The 21,011-nt window shown below is 40.9% G+C and overlaps 1 protein-coding gene across 1 annotated transcript in view; it reads right to left on the bottom strand.

Annotated features, from left to right (window-relative positions):
- PCCA (propionyl-CoA carboxylase alpha subunit) overlaps positions 1-21,011 on the bottom strand; it is a 378,687-nt gene that overhangs the window by 139,344 nt on the left and 218,332 nt on the right. Inside the window, exon 18 of the mRNA XM_018056387.1 lies at positions 11,475-11,583. Within this exon, the coding sequence (XP_017911876.1) occupies positions 11,475-11,583 (109 nt within the window). The remainder of the gene's footprint in view (positions 1-11,474; positions 11,584-21,011) is intronic.

Below are 21,011 nucleotides of genomic sequence, written 5' to 3' on the forward strand. Positions count from 1 at the left end.
CCAAAGTGAAAGTGTTCCTTTTCCCACATCTTTAACTTCTGCTCAAATATCAAGAGAGAAAATAGAGAGCTTAAGTAGAAACCATAAAGAGGAGGATCTGCCCCAGATTCAGTTAGGATCAGAACTGCAAAAGATTTCAGGAGGAGGACTCATCCAATCTACCACCACCATCTCTCAGAGGAGGAAACTGAAGTCAAAAGTTGAAACATTTTACACAAAGAGTTGTACCACCTTGATACACAATAGTGGTGCTGAGACCACACTTCTGACTCCGGACACCTGACCCAGTGCCGGTCCCACCATACCAAGAGCTGTGACATTTCACTGCCAGATGAAGGAGCCAAAAGAACCAAAGATGGAACAATTTTCCTAGCCTGAATGACTCAATAGAATAAGCAAGTTACATGAAACTGTGTACATGACTACAGGGTTAACAGATGTCGGCTGCACCATCGCACTCTGTACTGCCAGGGACCACCAATACCACATAACCTATTTAATTCCCAGATTTATCAATCCTATCCGAGCAAGATTTTCTATTGCCGGGAGCCAGCGTGAGGAACTCCACCCATGGCAAAGGTCATGAGGAAGGAGGCTTCGGCATACACAAAGGCGTGATGATCAAGCCTCAGGAAACCCCCTGTTCCCGAGCATCTACCCCAAAACCAGAGTCTACCTACTTTACTGTTTCATGCTCTCACCTATACCTCTGACTTTACGGGGGGCTGACCCCCCATTACCTCTCTCGGAGAAGGAGTTAACTTACAGCTCCAAGTCAATAAAAATTCCTGGGAGTGACAAGAGTGTTTCAACTTAGAAATTCCTCTGAAGGTTATCTAGCCTGCCTGTACAGGTTCGTCCGGCCACATGTGATTGTTTACAGCCTCCCAACCATGAGAGGCACGAGATGTTTTAGACTTACTAAAGGCAAACTCTTTTGGGAAGTTAGAAATATTTGGTATAGTGGGTTGGTTAGGAATTATATTGGTGAAGGGTTTTTCATTTGTTGTGCCAATAATTGCTGCTAATTCCCTGCCCGGGCTGTAACAAGGGTGTCTCACTCAGGTCAAACCTCTCTGCTGGCAGACTAGCCGTGTCACAAGATCATCCATACTCCTGCCAAGCACATGATTGTTTGCTAAGTTGCTCAGTTGCTCAGTCGTGTCCAACTCTGCAACCCCAGTCCACCAAGCCTCCCTGTTCTTCATACCCTGAACTGCAGCACACCAAGCTTCACTGTCCTTCACTATCTCCCTCAGTTTGCTCAAACTCATGTTGATTCAGTCAGTGATGCCATCCAACCATCTCATCCTCTGTTGCCCCCTTCTCCTCTTACCCTCAAACTTTCCCAGCATCAGGGTCTTTTCCAGTGAATCAGTTCCTCCCATCATTGGCCAAAGTATCAGAGATTCAGCTTCTGCATAAGTCCTTCCAATGAACAACCAGGACTGATCTCCTTTAGGATGCACTGGTTTGATCTCCTTGCAGTCCAAGGGACTCTCAAGAGTCTTCTCCATCACCACAGTTCAAAAGCATCAATTCTTCGAAGCTCAGCTTTCTTTATGGTCCCACTGTCACAACCATACATGACTACTGGAAAAACCACAGCTTTGACTATATGGACCTTGGTCGGCAAAGTGATGGCTCTCTTTTCTTGAACCCTCATCAGTTTAACTTTTAACCACTACTTCCCACTCAACATTCCTGAAAACTACCTTTCAAGGTCTCCTATGACCTCCACATTGTGAAACTCAGCAGTCGACAGTCTTTCTCATAAGTGATGTAATTCAGTTGAACACTCCGACCTTCCCTTGGCTCTCTGAACGCCATGCCTGCCTACTTTCCCACCCTTGTCCTCTGCTCTTCCTTCTCAGTCTCCTTCGCTGGATCCATCTGATCTTCCTGACTCATCAACATGGAGTGTCCCAGGGTAGGCCTGGGACCTCTGCTCCCAGCTGGTCTCCCAGCTTCCACTCTTATCCCTCTTGAGGCGTTTATGATACTGTGGGCCCAATGATCTTGTGGCATATCAAGCTCTGCTTTGTCAAAACCCCGCAAGGTCTCCCCATTGCTCAAAGGTTCAACGTCTAAGGCCTGTGACTACCTAACAAGACTCCTTCTCTACTACTCTACGGCTTGCTTCCTCCTCTCAAGCAAGACTATCTGCCTTCTTGCTCTTTCTCAAACAGGCTTGACTTCGGGTGCTTTGCATTTGCTGTCTCCTCTCATCAGAGGATCTTGCCTCCAGATAATCACATGACTCACTCCTTTCTGCCTTTAGGGCTTTGCTCTAATATTAATCTTCCCATCCTGCTAATCCATCCTGCCATCTACTTCTCTGCAACCAAATTAAAACTGCCAACTACCCCACCATCCACCCCTAGGATGCTCTATAACCCCTCCTCTCTGTTTTGCTTTTCACCAAAATATTTATCATCATTTCATGCCCTACATCTGTTTTGTCTGCCTACCTTCCACTTAAATGTAAGCTCAGTGGAGGCAGAATTTTTTTTTATCATTTTGTTCCCTGCTAAATTCTCTAAATTTTCAAACTCAATTCTCATAATGATCAATAGGTAATTTTCAAAGACATATGGTTGTATTTAATATCCATATCTGATTTTATTATTCAATAAGGAATGGAAGAGTACATCTTTAACAAAAAAAATTTCAAATCAATAGCTAACATACCTGTTGATGTTGAAAAACTAAAGGTATTTGAGTTACTCAGGAATCAAACAAGTATACATCATTTCCACTACCCTTGAAACAGAATTTGTGTCATTAGAGATTTAAAAAAAAGAAAATCGGGAAGGATAGCTGAAAGTTAATGGTCATCATGTTAAGTAGTTTGTATCTCACTTGACATTGACAAACACTTTAAGTACCACTATTATCCTCACATTATAGGTGAGGAAATACAGTCCAGGGGAGGCAAACTGATTTATCCTACAATAGCAGCTGGAGATAGCAAAACCAGGGAGAAATCCAGCTCTCTGGCACAAAAGCCTGTGCTCTTAAACTTGAAACTAACTGGCAGTGCTAGCCAGGAGAACATGACAAGAAAAACAAGTAGTATAACCCATACAAAGGCAGGCAGGGAGTTATTATTAGAAAATGGAAAGTGGCTACTTTAGCTAATTCAGTTCAGTTCAGTCGCTCAGTCGTGTCCGACTCTTTGCGACCCCATGAATCGCAGCACGCCAGGCCTCCCTGTCCATCACCATCTCCCGGAGTTCACTCAGGCTCACGTCCATCAAGTCCGTGATGCCATCCAGTCATCTCATCCTCTGTCGACCCCTTCTCCTCCTGCCCCCAATTCCTCCCAGCATCAGAGTCTTTTCCAATGAGGCAACTCTTCACATGAGGTAGCCAGAGTACTGGAGTTTCAGCTTCAGCATCAGTCCTTCCAATGAATATCCAGGACTGATCTCCTTTAGGATGGACTGGCTGGATCTCCTTGCAGTCCAAGGGACTCTCAAGAGTCTTCTCCAACACCATAATTCAAAAGCATCAATTCTTCTGCACTCAGATTTCTTCACAGTCCAACTCTCACATCCATACATGACTACTGGAAAAACCATAGCCTTGACTAGATGGACATTTGTTGGCAAAGTAATGTCTCTGCTTTTGAATATGCTATATAGGTTGGTCATAACTTTTCTTCCAAGGAGTAAGTGTCTTTTAATTTCATGGCTGCAGTCACTATCTGCAGTGATTTTGGAGGCCCCCAAAATAAAGTTTGACACTGTTTCCACTGTTTCTCCATCTATTTTCCATGAAGTGATGGGACCGGATGCCATGATCTTCGTTTTCTGAATGTTGAGCTTTAGGCCAACTTTTTCATTCTCTTCTTTCACTTTCATCAAGAGGGTTTTCAGTTCCTCTTCACTTTCTGCCATAAGGGTGGTGTCATCTGCATATCTAAGTTATTGATATTTCTCCTGGCAATCTTGATTCCAGCTTATGTTTCTTCCAGTCCAGTGTTTCTCATGATGTACTCTGCATAGAAGTTAAATAAGCAGGGTGACAATATACAGCCTTGACATACTCCTTTTCCTATTTGGAACCAGTCTGTAGTTCCATGTCCAGTTCTAACGGTTGCTTCCTGACCTGCATACAGGTTTCTCAAGAGGCAGGTCAGGTGGTCTGGTATTCCTCTTTCAAAATTTTCCACAGTTTATTGTGATCCACACAGTCAAAGGCTTTGGCATAGTCAATAAAGCAGAAATAGATGTTTTTCTGGAACTCTCTTGCTTTTTCCATGATCCAGCAGATGTTGTCAATTTGATCTCTGGTTCCTCTGCCTTTTCTAAAACCAGCTTGAACATCAGGAAGTTCACGGTTCACATATTGCTGAAGCCTGGCTTGGAGAATTTTGAGCATTACTTTACTAGCATGTGAGATGAGTGCAACTGTGCGGTAGTTTGAGCATTCTTTGGCATTGCCTTTCTTTGGGATTGGAATGAAAACTGACCTTTTCTAGTCCTGTGGCCACTGCTGAGTTTTCCAAATTTGCTGGCATATTGAGTGCAGTACTTTCACAGCATCATCTTTCAGGATTTGAAATAGCTCTACTGGAATTCCATCACCTCCACTAGCTTTGTTCGTAGTGATGCTTCCTAAGGCCCACTTGACTTCACATTCCAGGTTGTCTGGCTCTAGGGGAGTGATCACACCATCATGATTATCTGGGTCGTGAAGATCTTTTTTGTACAGTTCTTCTGTATATTCTTGCCACCTCTTCTTAGTATCTTCTGCTTCTGTTAGGTCCATACCATTTCTGTCCTTTATCGAGCCGCTCTTTGCATGAAATGTTCCCTTGGTATTTCTAATTTTCTTGAAGAGATCTCTAGTCTTTCCCATTCTGTTGTTTTCCTCTATTTCTTTGCATTGATCGCTGAGGAAGGCTTTCTTATCGCTTCTTGCTATTCTTTGGAACTCTGCATTCAGATGCTTATATCTTTCCTTTTTCTCCTTTGCTTTTCACCTCTCTTCTTTTCACAGCTATTTGCAAGGCCTCCCCAGACAGACATTTTGCTTTTTTGCATTTCTTTTCCTTGGGGATGGTCTTGATCCCTGTCTCCTGTACAATGTCACGAACCTCATTCCATAGTTCATCAGGCACTCAATCTATCAGATCTAGTCCCTTAAATCTATTTCTCACTTCCACTGTATAATCAAAAGGGATTTGATTTAGGTCATACCTGAATGGTCTAGTGGTTTTCCCTACTTTCTTCGAATTAAGTCTGAATTTGGTAATAAGGAGTTCATGATCTGAGCCACAGTCAGCTCCTGGTCTTGTTTTTGTTGACTGTATAGAGCTTCTCCATCTTTGGCTGCATAGAATATAATCAATCTGATTTCGGTTGATTACCCAACATCTATTTCACATCAAGCCCCAGGCAATCATGATAATCCATTTCCCTTTGCAGTGATAGGTTCAGGAACAGGATGAGTTCTCCCTGGTCAATGAGAATCGAGACGCAGCTGCTTGGGTAACATCCAGGAGAGGTTTCCTCACATCCTAGAGACAGACATGATCTAGATTTGACTCCTGGAACTTCTACAACTGCCCTGCCATCACAGCCACCTGACCAAGCCCAGGCACAGAGGAAAGCAGGGCTAAGGAACTACCAACAAGCAGCACCAGCAGATGTGTGTACCGAGCCTCGTCCTTTCCATTCTCGGAGCCTCCTGCTCAATGTGAGATGTGTCCGTTTGAATCAGGCTTTATTACTTAAATCCAAAAGCATCTCAGTGATTCAGAGGTTCTATGACTGTTCCTTTTGAAATCACGTAAAAAGTGACTGCAATGGTGGAGCTGGACCTGAACCAGTGTAAAGTGAGAGGAGCGTCAAAGTGCAGAAAGGGGAACTCTGCCCTGTGAACAACATCTGAATCTCACTGACTCAATGGACATCAGTTTGAGCAAACTCTGGGAGACAGTGAAGGACAAGAAAGCCTGGTGTGCTGCCGTGCACTGGGGTCACAAACAGTCGGACACAACTGAGCAACTGAACAACAAGGAAAACAGGCATTCTGATCAAAACTAAATGAAAGATTTCTGAAAGAAACTATTTTCTGTACTAGTTTCTCCTCCAATCATTAGCAGATAGTGAAACCAATTACCATACTAAACCACAATGCCAACAAGATCATTTCATCTTCGAATAACATGAAGCGATTGTTCAACCCAACTTTTAATGATTCACTTCTGTCAAGACAAATGTTTAGGAAAAGAGGATTACAAAGCAAAATAATTCCATATTAAGACAGTAAGTTTATGCAAAAACTTCATTTGCTTTATTACGCAAAGCAAAACTGTTATATGTCTCTGACATTAACTTTACTCTCTTGCTAAAATGCACTATCTTTTTACTATCCAAATAGTAGGGGCAAATATTATTAAATTTTTTTCCAGGTCATAATGATGAAAGAATACCATCCATGGAGAAACTGGGAAAATAAGATCAGCAGCCAAAACAAGCAACACAAAGGAAGTGCTGCAGGCTACTAGGTTTGGAGGCAAAACAGCTCCATGACGGAGCCACACGCAGCCACACCTGGAGGCCAACTCTGGTCTCCAGTCCCCAGGCCACAGTGAAAACAAGACTGTGAAGCCTAAATGGGAACAGCCAACCAGTTTACATCAACTCTCGTGTCGGGGACCTCTTCAGCAAATAAGCCAACACAGTTTCATTTCACTTTGCCTAACCAAGATTATGCTTTGTCTAAAAGACTGGTACAAACGTTATAGGTCTTTGCTGCTAGGGTGGAAGCAACTTTACAATAAACGGGTCTATTTAATAAATGGCAAGCTCAATAGAAACTCAGCAAAAATAATGTTATTTCGGTAGTTTGTCCACAATTATCTACAAAACCGAAATTTTGGCTTAAATATTTCATAAACATAATTTTTTTTCCAACTTCTAAAGGGTAGTGAGAGAGTTACTCACTCAGTCATATTTAACTCTTTGAGACCCTATGGACTGTAGTGCACCAGGCTCCTCTGTCCATGGGATTCTCCAGACAGGAATCCTGGAGTGGGCTGCCATGCCTTCCTCCAGGGGATCTTCCTGACCCAGGGATTGAACCTGGATCTCCTGCATTACAGGCAGATTCTTTACCATCTGAGCCACCAGGGAAGTTCAAAGGGTAGTGAACTCAATAGCAATATAATAGGAGGAGGAGTCTAGGAAGATGACAGAACAGGTAGAAAGCACCAAGAGTCTGTCTCCCCACCTAGACAACAATCACACTGGCAGAATCTGTCTAACAGAACTGAGAGTTCCCAACTTTGTAACTTTCAGAAGGCGGCTCAGGTAGTAAATCGTGATAACTTCTGGTCAACTTCAGCTTTACAGTAGCAGCTCCCCATCCCCCTACCCTCAAGCTGCCCGGCAGGCAACTGTGGGTTTGTTCACTGAAGTAGCTTGCACACAGCTTGTGGAAGCCGGGGTGGGCAAAAATGGACCCTGTCCTTGAAATATTGAGGATCTGAGCTCTGAACTCATAACTGCTGCTTCTGACCACAGAGGAGCAGACAGAGAAGCAAGTAGCCATTGTTACTATACCTCCAGTATTGCTGCAAGCCCCTCCCCCTCTGGCTGGAATGACTTCCAGGAGATTTGAAGGTATAGTGTATCCCTAACCGCCACGCCCGTTCATTTTTTTCCCTTTTTCAAGAGCTAGGCCTTAAAGGCTAAGATGTTCCAAAACAACTGTATATACAAAGAAAACTGGCAAGTGACTGCACATGCCTAGGGAAAGTCTAAGAAAAGACCTGAGAAGAACTTAAGTTTACATCTTGGCCTGATCCTTGGCACAGAGACAGTCTGCAACAATCAAAACAACAAAATGAAAAAGACAATAATGAAAACCACTAAACCTTGGGGAAGAAGGAGAATCTGATTTTCAAAGTCATCACATTATTAGATTAAAATACTCAATGCTCAACCAAAAAATCGTAAGTCATACAAATGAACAGGCAAGTATGGCCAACTCAAAGGGGGAAAAAAAATCAACAGATTTATCCCTGAAAAAGACCTAATGGCAGATAAAACAGAAAAAAACTTTAAAACAACTGTCTTAAAGATGCCAAACAAACTAAAGGAGGAAAAAGTCAAGAAAACAATGAGTAAGCAAAATAAAAGTATCAATAAAAAGACAGAAAACCTAAAAAGAAATGAAAAAGAAATTCTGGAGCTGAGAAGTACCATAATTGAAATGAAAAACTCACTTGAGTAATTCAAAGGTGGATCCGAGCAGTCAGAAGGAAAAAAAAAATCAGTCAGTATGAAGATAGGACAACAGAATTATCAAGTCTGAAGAACAGAAAGAAAAAAGATGGTTTAAGAAAAGTGAACAGAACCTAAGGGTCCTGTGGAGACACCACCAAGTAGACCAAGATACACACCGTGAGAGTCCCAGCAGGAGAGAGAGAGACAAAGAGAATATCTGAAGAAACAGCGACCAAGAACACCCCAGCCTTGATGACAGACATGAACGTACACATTCAAAAAGCTCAACAAACTCCAAAGATGAACTCAGACCCACAGTCAAACTTTCAAACGCTGACAACAAAATCGTGAAAGAGAGGGACGAATCTTCAAGTGAAAATAAGATTATCAGCAGATTTCTCATCAGAAACTCTGGAGGCCAAAGAGAGTAGGCTGATATATTCAAACTGCTAAAAGAAAAAAAAAAAAAATTGTCAACCAGGAATCCTAAATCCAGGAAAAATATCCTTCAAAGGTGAGGGAGCAGTTAATATCTTCCCAGATAAAACAAAAGCTGAGGGAGTCTATGACAACTAGACCTGCCCTGCAAAAAAAAATGCTAAAAGAAGTCTAGCAGAGTGGAATGAAGACACTAGACAGTACCAAAAAGCCACCTGAAGAAATAAATATCCCAGTAAAGGGAAATACATGGACAATCATAAAAGCTAGTATTAGTGCAACAATGCTTGTAACTTCACTTTTTTGTTCTCTACATGATTTAAGGACCTAATACATTTAAAAATTACTAGAGTGAAAGATAATATCACTTTAGCTTTTCCCATGAGCCGACTCATTAGAAAAGACCCTGATGCTAGGAAAGAAGGCAGAAGGAGAAGGGGATGACAGAGGACAAGATGATTGGAAGGCATCACTGACTCAACAGACTTGAGTCTGAGCAAGCTCTGTGAGATGGTGAAAGACAGGGAAGCCTGGCATGCTCCAGTCCAATGGGTCACAAAGAGTCGAACACAAATGAGCGACTAAACAACATCATTTAAAAATCACTAGAGTGGAAAAAAAAAAATCACTGAAGTGAAAGCTACTATCATTTTATCTTTGTTTTGCAACTCCATGCTTTGTGTTCTATATAATTTAAGAGGCTAATGCATTTAAAATAATTATTGGTTTATAGTTTCAGACCTAGACTGTATAAGGGTGTAATTCATTGATGTTAACACCTGTGCCCAGGCAATCACCTGACCTTTATTCTGTCTTTTATACTTCTGTTCTTTCTATAAATTTCCAATAAAGGAAATTATACATTGTATTGTCTTCTTTAACTGATTTCTTTCTCTTAGTATGATTTTCTTTTTAGGTTTATGCATGTAGATACATGTATCAATACTGCATTTCTTTTTATTGCTAAGTAGTCCAACTACAATCAGGTACCACACCTCACTCCAGTCAGAATGACCATCACTAAAAAAAAAATCTATAAGTAACAATACTGAAAAGGAAGTGATGAAAACGTAACCCTTCCACATTCTTGTTGGGAATGCGCAAGTTGGTACAGCTACTTGGAACACAGTGTGGAAGTCCCAGAAAAAACTAAAAACAGAACTACCATGTGATCCAGCAATCCCACTCCTGGCATATATCCAGACAAAACTATAATTCAAAAAGATGCATGCACCCCTGAGTTCACAGTAGCACTGTTCACAATCAACAGCATGGGGAAGCATAATGGATCAAGATGTGGTACACACACAGACACACAGACACACAGACACACACACACACACACTGGACTATTACTCAGCCATAAAAAAGAATGAAATAATGCCATCTGCAGCAACATAAATGCAACTAGAGATTATTATACTAAGTAAATCAGAATGAGAACCACAAATACCATATAATATCACTTATATATGAACCTATCTAATGAAACAGAAACAGATTCAAACACAGAGCCCCCTTGTGGCTGCCAAGGGGGAAGGGATGGGGGAGGGAAGGAGTGGGAGGCTGGGGTTAGGTTAGTAGGTGTCAGCTTTTATACATAGGATGGATAAACAACAAGGTCCTACTGTATAGCACATGGAAATATATTCAATATTCTATAATGGAAAAGAATAGTTAAAAAGAATGATATATATGTGTATAATATATATAACTAAATCACTCTGTATACCACAGAAATTATCACAACATTGTAGATCAACTAAACTTCAATAAAAAAATTACAAAAGAAAAGAGATTTTCTCAGTAAAACAACATTAGCCATAAATATACACCCTAAGCCAAATTTTGTTTTCCTTCTACCTAATTCTTCAGGGGTAACCTGAATTTCTGTTCTGTGCCCTTCCGATCTGCTCAGTCACCTGTCATCTTTTTTCTTTTATGTTAATCATTATTCTTCCACTTGAAAGTGAAAGTGAAGCTGCTCAGTCGTGTCCGACTCTTTGCAATCCCATGGACTATATACATTTCATGGAATTCTCCAAGCTAGTATACTGGAGTGGGTAGCCTTTCCCTTCTCCAAGGGACCTTCCCAACCTAGGGATCAAACCCAGGTCTCCTGCATTACAGGTGGATTCTTTACCAGCTGAGCCACAAGAGAAGCCCAAGAATACTGGAGTGGGTATCCTATCCCTTCTCCAACAGATCTTCCTGACCCAAGAATCTAACCGGGGTCTCCTGCATTGCAAGCAGCTTCGTTACCAACTGAACTACCAGGGAAGCGCCTTCCTCTTGAGGAAAAGCAAAAAGAAAAGGAGTTGATAGAACACAATTTTATTACTTGTCTCACTCCAACAAGTAATGGATAGTACTTGCTAGTGCAGGATTACTCTAGTAGGTACACAGACATTCATAATAAATAATCCTGTCACTCAGAAGCATGAATGGCACCACGATTTTGTTTTATTTGCCCTGGTATAAAGCAGGTTTTCCCTTTTGCTTATTAGGTTATTAGGAAGCAAAAAGGTACACTTAGGGTTCACAAATAACTAACTCAATCTGCTGTTAATTCTTTCTTGTTTCTTATAAACATATTTTTAACTGTTCAGATTATTTCCTATATTTTAGTACTATCCCCCTTCTCAATACATTTTTCAAGATTAACAGAGTAAGAAAACAGAAGTAATAAATACAAACTATTTGAACGGATTTCCTATAAGATTTCCGAGTACCTTCCTCAATGTTGTCCAAGTTTTTCTGCTCATTTACTCTGTTTTAAATGGTTTCACAAACCTTGAATTTCCATGGTCTTGAAAATGCTGTGCTCTTAATTGCGATGCCACAAACAAGGATGACGCTACTGCCAGGAACTGGTTTCTCTCAGTCTCTGTTAACTGGTGTCCTGAGGGAAATCATAATGTTAACATCTTTCCTTCTGTATCACAGAACTGGTAGTCATTCAAACAAGCATTTTATCAAATGTCTATTATGGAGCTAGTGCTGTACCAGGGACTGGGCTGTGCCAGGGGTAAGGAGGGAACAAGATTATTTAAATACAACAAAAACCCCTGCTCACCGCAAGCTTGTAGTCTAATTTGAGAAAGAAGATGTTAAACAGATGCACAGAACAAAACAATTATCAAAAAAAAAAAAAAACTATCGACACAGATCTCTAGGAAAACCTGCGGGCTCCTCACAGGTGCTTCTGTTTATCAACCCCTACCCCAATTTTACTTCTAAGGAGAGAGAAGATAAAAGTGAGGAAAAGGCGTGTTGTCAGTCAAGGACAGTGACTGGGCCATGTTTTCTAATGTGAGGAATGAAAAGAAAATAAGTATGCAACTGTCTTGGCTCTAAAATCCCAGTCATGGTTTGAATCCCAGTTAACCAACCAACTGACCAACTAACCAACCAATTTCTCTCTCCCTCTCGAATTCACTCTTCTTACCATCATACAGCTGGACCTGGGGGCAGAGGCCTCACCTGACAACCGGGGGAAGACGCCCTGGTCTGGCTGGGTGTGGCTCATGGGGGAATCTGCTCTATGCGCAGAAATTCCTCACAAAGTGTGACAGTCAAGGCAGGATTGGCTGCTCCAGGGTCTCCCGGGGCCAACATACCCCTGTGAACGCCCTGTAACCTCACCACAGTGTCTAACACCATTTAATTACCACAGTGCTGTACAAAGATGATACAGAGAGTCCATCAGATGCTACAGCACAGGCAATCTGCGTGCTGGGCCATTTGCACTAAGATGCTACTTGTATAATTAAAAACAGAAAAAAAACAATCAGGTAGTTATTTAAATTTATTAGAAAGAAATGAAGCAATTTCAACATTAAGTCTTAAAAAAGTATTCAAAATATAAACGAGACTAAAACTATTCACAATTAGAATATAAAAACCCAACAATCCATTTCTCTTTGAGACAAACCTAGAAGCTCCATAATATGAGATCGATCAGAACCCTCGATGGCTTAATAAACCGCATTCCTACAGGCTTTGAAAAGTTCCTAATCATACCCAACCCTTCAGCAGTGATGGAAACATTCTACTTTTATTCTATTAAACTACCCTACATGAGGATTACAGAAATTTGGCTTGGTCTTCTCAAACACATACCATCTACAAGAGCAATTCTTAAAGTATGGCCTGGGGACGACAGGGAGTCCCCAAGAACCCGTTGGGAGTCTGCAAGGTCAAAACTATTTTCATAATAATGCTAGGATTTCTGTTTTTTTCCCCTTCTTGTTTTCTCAGGAGTATATGGTGGGGGTTCCCTGACCTAGGACATACAATGTGTGATGGTATCATTCCTCTGATGTCAACATATAATGGATTTATTATTGTTACTTTGAAAACAAATTAATAATTAATTTTAAAGCTCCTCAGTTTTAATTTATAATATGGAACTCTCCAGGCAAGAATACTGGATTGGGTTGCCATTTCCTTCTCCAAGGGGATCTTCCCGACCCAGGGATCAAACCCATGTCTCTTGCATCTCCTGCATTGGCAGGTCGGTTCCCTACCACCAGTGCCACTGGGGAAGCCCAATTTACAATACAGCAAATATATTACCACAAAGGCTCTTTTGAGTATGAAGAGGACCAGTGCTTCTCAAACCTCACTGTGCATCAGAATCACCTGGATTAAAGCTCAGATTCCCATGCTCTACCTGCGGAGCATGATTGGTAGTTAGCCTGAGGTGGGGCCCAGTAATCTTTATTTCTATTAATAACAAGCTCCAGAGTGATACTGAAGTTACATGTCTCCTGATCTCATTTGAATAGAAGCTGTTTTCAACTCATCTTTATCAAACTGTGTAACACAAACCACTTAGTAGTAGCTCATGAAACCAGTTTGTGGGTCAGACCAGCAATAAAACTTTTGAGAGCACTTTGCTCACACTATTATGCAGTGTGTGTATCCTAAGTCATGATGTAAAATACATTTATTACAGTGGTTAACAAAGTAGTCTCTTCTCTAGACACATCTGCACATCATATATCACCAACAAAGGGGGTGAAAAGGCAAAACAAGGTATCATGAAGCTTTTAAACCACTTGGGTAGTAAGCCTCGTGAATCTAACTGGAATTACACAAAATCTGTGTACTAATCTGAGAAAGACCAGCATTCATAAATGCCGAATCTCCCAAACAGTAACTGATTTTTCCTCATGTGTTCAGATTGTTTTTTGTTTTTTGACAAGATTTTACAGTTGTCTTCATAAATGTTCTGTCTTCACTACTGCATTTTCTCTATAATCTTTCAAGATACTATAGTGAATATGGAAAGATTGGAGTTTTTTTTTTTCCATTTTTCTTTCAAGCTAGCTTCCTGCAGTAACCTGCAGGATACTGAATCAGTGTTTCATTTGGTCTAATAAATTACCAGCTGCACCAACTCAGGCAATATTGAGAAAGGAGGTTCCCAAGTAAAAATCTAATTCCATCACATCTCATAGGCAAACTGATACGATGCATAACAACTTTAACCCTTTTATTGATAGCAGAAGAGATTCTCAAATTTTGCCCGTGATAAATATGCAATAAATTTGGTATAAGAGTGCTAAATACTTCTTGACTTCTGCTACTCAACTGAATTTGTTTCTACAGTTTTTTAAAGAATCTCAAGTAATTTTAATAGAAAAGGGCTACGAAGATCATCAACTCCATCCTCAGTGCAGTGTGGATGTCTCTTCTGCAGTGTGGGACACATGGTTATGTATGACCCACAGAACTCCTCCAGGATAGGAAAATGAAAACTTCTTACAAGGATTTCTGAATCATTAGCCAGTTACTTCTCATACTGAGACTGCTTCTTTGTGACTTCCACCCACAGATCTGGACTTTTCCAATCTAAAGTAACATTGAATAATTCTATTCCCTCCTCCGCTTGTACATCACCAATCTAGACTGCAGTTAGACATCCTGTACTGCACTTAGTCGCTCAGTGATGTCCAACTCTGCAACTCCACAGACAGCAGCCCACCAGGGTCCTCTGTCTATGGGGATTCTAAAGGCAAAAGTACTGGAGTGGGTTGCCATGCCCTCCTCCACGGGGTCGTCCAAACCCAAGGATCGAACTCAGGTCTCCAGCACTGCAGGCAGATTCTTTACTATATGAGCCACCCAGGAAGCCCTTCAGTTCAGTTCAGTTGCTCAGTCATGTCCAACTCCTTGCGACCCAATGAATCACAGCACACCAGGCCTCCCTGTCCATCACCAACTCCCAGAGTTCACTCAGACTCACATCCATTGAGTCCGTGATGCCATCCAGGCATCTCATCCTCGGTCATCCCCTTCTTCTCCTGCCCTCAATCTCTCCCAGCATCAGAGTCTTTTCCAATGAGTCAACTCTTCGCACGAGGTGGCCAAAGTACAGGAGTTTCAGCTTTAGCATCATTCCTTCCAAAGAAATTCCAGGACTGATCTCCTTCAGAATGGACTGGTTGGATCTCCTTGCAGTCCAAGGAACTCTCAAGAGTCTTCTCCAACACCACAGTTCAAAAGCATCAACTCTTTGGTGCTCAGCGGTCTTCACAGTCCAACTCTCACATCCATACATGATGACCACAGGAAAACCATAGCCTTGACTAGATGGACCTTTGTTGGCAAAGTAATATCTCTGCTTTTTAATATGCTATCTAGGTTAGTCATAACTTTTCTTCCAAGGAGTAAGCGTCTTTGAATTTCATGGCTGCAGTCACCATCTGCAGTGATTTTGGAGCCCCAAAAAATAAAGTCTGACACTGTTTCCACTGTTTCCCCATCTATTTCCCATGAAGTGATGGGACCAGATGCCATGATCTTCGTTTTCTGAATGTTGAGCTTTAAGCCAACTTTTTCACTCTCCTCTTTCACTTTCATCAAGAGGCTCTTTAGTTCCTCTTCACTTTCTGCCATAAGGGTGGTGTCATCTGCATATCTGAGGTTATTGATATTTCTCCTGGTAATCTTGATTCCAGCTTGTGTTTCTTCCAGCCCAGCGTTTCTCATGATGTACTCTGCATAGAAGTTAAATAAGCAGGGTGACAATACACAGCCTTGACATACTCCTTTTCCAATTTGGAACCAGTCTGTAGCTCCATGTCCAGTTCTAACGGTTGCTTCCTGACCTGCATACAGATTTCTCAAGAGGCAGGTTAGGTGGTCTGTTATTTCCATCTCTTTCAGAATTTTCCACAGTTTATTGTGATCCACACAGTCAAAGGCTTTGGCATAGTCAATAAAGCAGAAATAGATGTTTTTCTGGAACTCTCTTGCTTTTTCCATGATCCCATGGATGTTGGCAATTTGATCTCTGGTTCCTCTGCCTTTTCTAAAACCAGCTTGAACATCAGGAAGTTCACGGTTCACATATTGCTGAAGCCTGGCTTGGAGAATTTTGAGCATTATTTTACTAGCATGTGAGATGAGTGCGATTGCGCGGTAGTTTGAGCATTCTTTGGCATTGCCTTTCTTTGGGACTGGAATGAAAACTGACCTTTTCTAGTCCTGTGGCCACTGCTGAGTTTTCCAAATTTGCTGGCATATTGAGTGCAGCACTTTCACAGCATCACAGACATCCTAAAACTTATTAAATAAATGTCCTGACCACTCTTGGGGTACTCTAGCCTTGTCAAAAGAGGGGTATTCAGGTCCAGAAAGACAGTGTATCAGAGATACTATCATAACAGGAATACTTTATCCTTTATATTATACTCCTTCGATATAGAGGCACTGCAATATGTTTTAAAATATGGAAGCCAATTTCGCTCTTTACTTTTCACATAATCTTCTTGGCTAGTCTCAGAAATCTAAGATTACATATAAGCTTTAAAATGATTTATGTAGTAAGCCTTGTGAATCTAACTGGAACTACAGAAAATCTGTGTATTAATCTGAGAAAGACCAGTTTCCAAAAATGCAGTCTCCCAAGCAATAACTGATTTTTTTTACCCATGTGTTCAGATTCTGTTTCTTGTTCCTTGACAAGATTTTACAGTTACAACTGTCTTCACAAAGGTTCTATGTCTTCCCCATTGCATCTTCTCTCCAGTCTTACAAGATACTACGGTTAATATGAAAAGGTTTGTTTTTTTCTATTTTTGTTTCAAGCTAGCTTCCACACAAAAGAGTCACTGACTTGGCATATTTTTCTTGTTGTACTCAGCCACCTTGCCAAATTCGCTTATTAAGTCTACAAGTTTTTATTAATAAAACTAGGATCTCCTGGGTTTTCTAGGAATATAATAATACCTGGGGAAAAAAGTCTCTTTCAAAAAATATTTATACCAACTACTTCCTTTTTTCCATTTTTATCCTTTATAACAGTGTTTAATAACAATAGTTATTTTATAGTTAACCTCATTTCATTCCTGATTCTACGGGAAATGATTTCAGCATTTCATCATGTAAAATTATACTTTTTATTAGCTTTCAGTAAGGAGCCTTTTAATCAAATTTAATTGGCTTACTTTTACTTTTATTAGAAATGTGTTATTAGGAAAGAGTTTCTTTACCAAGTGGCTACTGAATATATTAAGTATCTTTCTAACATCTATTTTTTGGTAAGCAATCAGGAGTTTGCAAAGAGTCAGACACAACTGAGCAACGAACTTCCTTAACCTTCTGGGGGGATAATTTCAAAGCTATAAGCCCTCAACAGTGTCAATGCTCTCCATTCCAGTGGTTACTGCAGGTCAAGCCCCTGTTGCAGCACCTCTGAGGGCCTCTGTGAAGCCCCTGCTATTACCCACCCACCTAGCTTTAAGAAGCTTCATCTGTGTTCTCCTAAGTGGTTTTCTTCTAACCATCTGTGGTTGACACTCTCCTGGGGGTTTCATTTAAAGGCAGTGTGTATGAGACAGTGCTAACAGGGGTCCTGACCCTGAGCCATGCGTGCTCTATGTGTGGGCTGCGGCTTGGCCGACCCTTGGCCTCATGGGTAGGGTAGCCTGGGGGTCATTTTGTTTGGGGGGAATCTTTGGGTAATCCCTTTAAGGGTTGGTAAGATTTCTCAGGGGTTTCCCTAGTGGCTCAGCAGTAAAGAATCCTCCTGCCAAGAGGGAGACTTGGGTCTCCTGGGTTCCATCTCTGGGTGGGGAAGATCCCCTGGAGTAGGCACGACAACCCACTCCAGTAGTCTTGCCTGGAGAATCCCATGGACAGAGGAGCCTGGTGGGCTGCAGTCCATGAGACAGCAAAGAATCGGACATGATTTAGCAACTAAACAGCAGTAAGCAGTAAGATTTCTCTGGGATAGATATTCTACTATTGTGCCTGTAGCTATTTGCCTGCCAGCACTCTGGGAACCAAGTGGAGAACAGGGCTGGGGAGAGAAGGAATCACCATATTATGCCCACTTTCACTTGACCCTCTACCTTCTCTGCCTGACGTCCCTCAGGGCATGTCCGTCAGAGACATGTCTGACTCTTTGCAACACTATGGACTGTAGCCCACAAGGATCCTCTGTCCATGGGATGCTCCAGGCAAGAATACTGGAGTGGGTTGCCATCTCCTTCTCCAGGGGATCTTCCTGATCCAGGGATCAAACCCATGTCTTTAGGTCTCCTGCACTGGGAGACGGGTTCTTTATCACTAGCGCCACCTAGGAAGCCCTCATTGTTCTCCACTGGGAAGAACCTCAAAGCCTTTGCCAGGGCGGAGAAGACAGTCACCCTGTAAGAGTGAGAGAGCCGATGCCTGCAGGTCTAAAACTGAGGACTGCCTGTCCTCGGGGATTCTTCTAGGTTGAGCCGATGCCTGCAGGTCTAAAACTGAGGACTGCCTGTCCTCGGGGATTCTTCTAGGTTCTTCCTCCCTCGCTGGGAAATCCTCTTCCTTTGGATGCAGATGGCTCTGTTTGCGTGTGATCATCAGGTCCAAGTGTAGGCAGTGGTTTGCCCCTGAAAGGTTAATAACCAGTCGGGACGCGGGAAGGAAAAGAGACCCAGTGAAGAGCACGTGCTAATTCCCTGACTGTAAACACCTTCTCCAAGGCTTATTTCAAACCACCACCATCACATCAAAGAAGGAGGATCAGGAAGAGATACATGCAGAGTCTCCTGAGGCAGTACTGTGGCCCCAGCACCTGCAGAAGAGAGTCCTCAGAGAGAGTATTTAACGTTCTACACTCCCTCACCCTTGCAGACATCCTGGATTCCCCAGATCACAACTGGTTTCCTTTTTCTCTGCTCTAAGACACTCAGTTTATATCTTGACCTTAGTGTTCTTTTTGTTCCGTCCTGTAGCGTAGTTAGTTCTTTACAGGTCTATTTCCCTAATGATATAACCACACTAAGGATGAGGAAAATATACTATTTCTCTTTGATTTCCTTCTACTGCATATACCAATTATTTGTTGAATGATTTTAATGACTGAATTTTTAAAGGCAACACTTCAGTCATGTATTTAACACTTTTAAAGGTACAGAAATACATGATTAAATTCAGAGGGAAAAAAAGGGAAGTATAATTTAATGGCAGACTTGTGTTAAATCAAAGTTTTCTAAACATTCTGCAATTTTTCAGAAGAGAAAGATAATTCTAATAATTTCTAATAGAAATTAGGTATCTAATAATTTGATAGGGCTGGTGGTTCAAGTGCAGCAAGGCAGGAGAGAAATAAGAACAAAATTTCCATTTTAGGCAAAATGAAATGATATTTCTTAAAGTATCGTCTTCATTTTCCCTTTATTTCAAAGTCAAAATATCTACTCCTCCATTTTCCATTTACTTTTCAGAATCTAAGGAAAATACCTTTTCAACATCAGCATCTAATAAGTTGATGTGACAAACAAATTCTGTGAATTCTATTTTTAAATTTTAGACACAATCTTTTCAAAGTTCAGCCTAAGAGTCTTTAGTAAGTAACACTGTCCTAGTCTACAAATAAACCTGGGATAATAAACATATATAATAGAAAATTTTAATGCAGTCATAAAACAGACACTAGCCTATGAACAGTGTCTGGGGTAGCTGGACAGATGGGAAGCAGATGGGTAATCCCAAAGGGGCAAAATGACCCAGCCTCAAACATATGGATAAGATCCTGGGTTAACTTCAGTTGCCACTTCCTGCTGTCTCTTTCAGGCACATATATCAAACAATCAAAGATGATACAGTTTAATATATTTAAGACCTCCTATGGAGAAAAATTGGGAAGAAGAGGTAGAATGATCTGAAGAAGGAGGAGGAGATATAGTAGCCACTCAGAGAAGAAAGAACCGACATGAAAACAATACAAAGGAACATAATAAGCGGCAGGCGTTCAGAATGGCAAACACAGGTGTGTACTTTTAAAGTCCTTACGTGACAACACACAGCATACTCCGAAAACGTCTGTGATTTATGAATTTCAATTCTAGCACAACAGAATGACTATTAAAACAGAACTTGAAAACTCTAAGTTTAATTTCCAGCTTTATTATGTCACTGATCATTTCGCTTTATCAGGCTTTCTGTGCTTTCGTTTCCTTATACGTAAAATGAAGGCTGAATTAAAAACTGCTAAGGCCCTCTAACAATGTACAACAATTTAAAAACTATTATGCATAAGAAACAGAATTACAGTATCTATGCTAATAATCCCATCCCAAAAAAGAAGTGTAATATATTAAGCTTATTATAACAAACTACAGTGTTTGTTTGACTTTAAGAAAACTTCTGAGTTCTCTTGAGAATTTGGAACATTTTCAATTGCTGCTAAATATATATCACAGAGTAACCAACTCCAATTAGAAATTTTAAATGTTCCATGGTAATGGGATATAACACCAAATATGCATAAACACATATATAAATGTGTAAATGTATACATAAATATCCATGTACACACACAATATTTTGATCTGTCATCTCCTCCTGCCTACTGTTTCATGTAAGCCAGGAGGACGCAAAAGCACATGGAAATCCAAGTCCACTTCACAACTGACAACAACTTTTAACTAAAACTTTAGACAGGACAAGAAGCCAAAACTTTAGGATCAAAACAAATTTGTAATCTGAATACACGTACAGTTAATTCAAAATAGTCAAGGGGACACCTTCTCACCTACATTATGAGCACCATTCCTTTCATTAATTCAACAAATATTTATTTAGGGTCTGCTTTAGTTCTAGGGATACAATAAAAAGCAAAAACATAGGTGGCATTTGACTTCATGAAAACAAGAGATATTAATGAAATAATCACATAAGTAGAAAAGTGCAATCATGTTAAGGTTGTAATTTATGCTTCTAAAAATTCAAAAGTTCAGGAAAAAGAACATGATGACTTATTGGTCTTTGTTTCAAGTTCCAAAATAAAACACTTTATTTTTCTTGGTACTAATGATAAAGGCCTAT

The sequence above is a fragment of the Capra hircus genome, chromosome 12, assembly GCF_001704415.2.
Source record: "Capra hircus breed San Clemente chromosome 12, ASM170441v1, whole genome shotgun sequence".
In the NCBI taxonomy this organism is placed as follows: Eukaryota; Metazoa; Chordata; class Mammalia; order Artiodactyla; family Bovidae; genus Capra; species Capra hircus.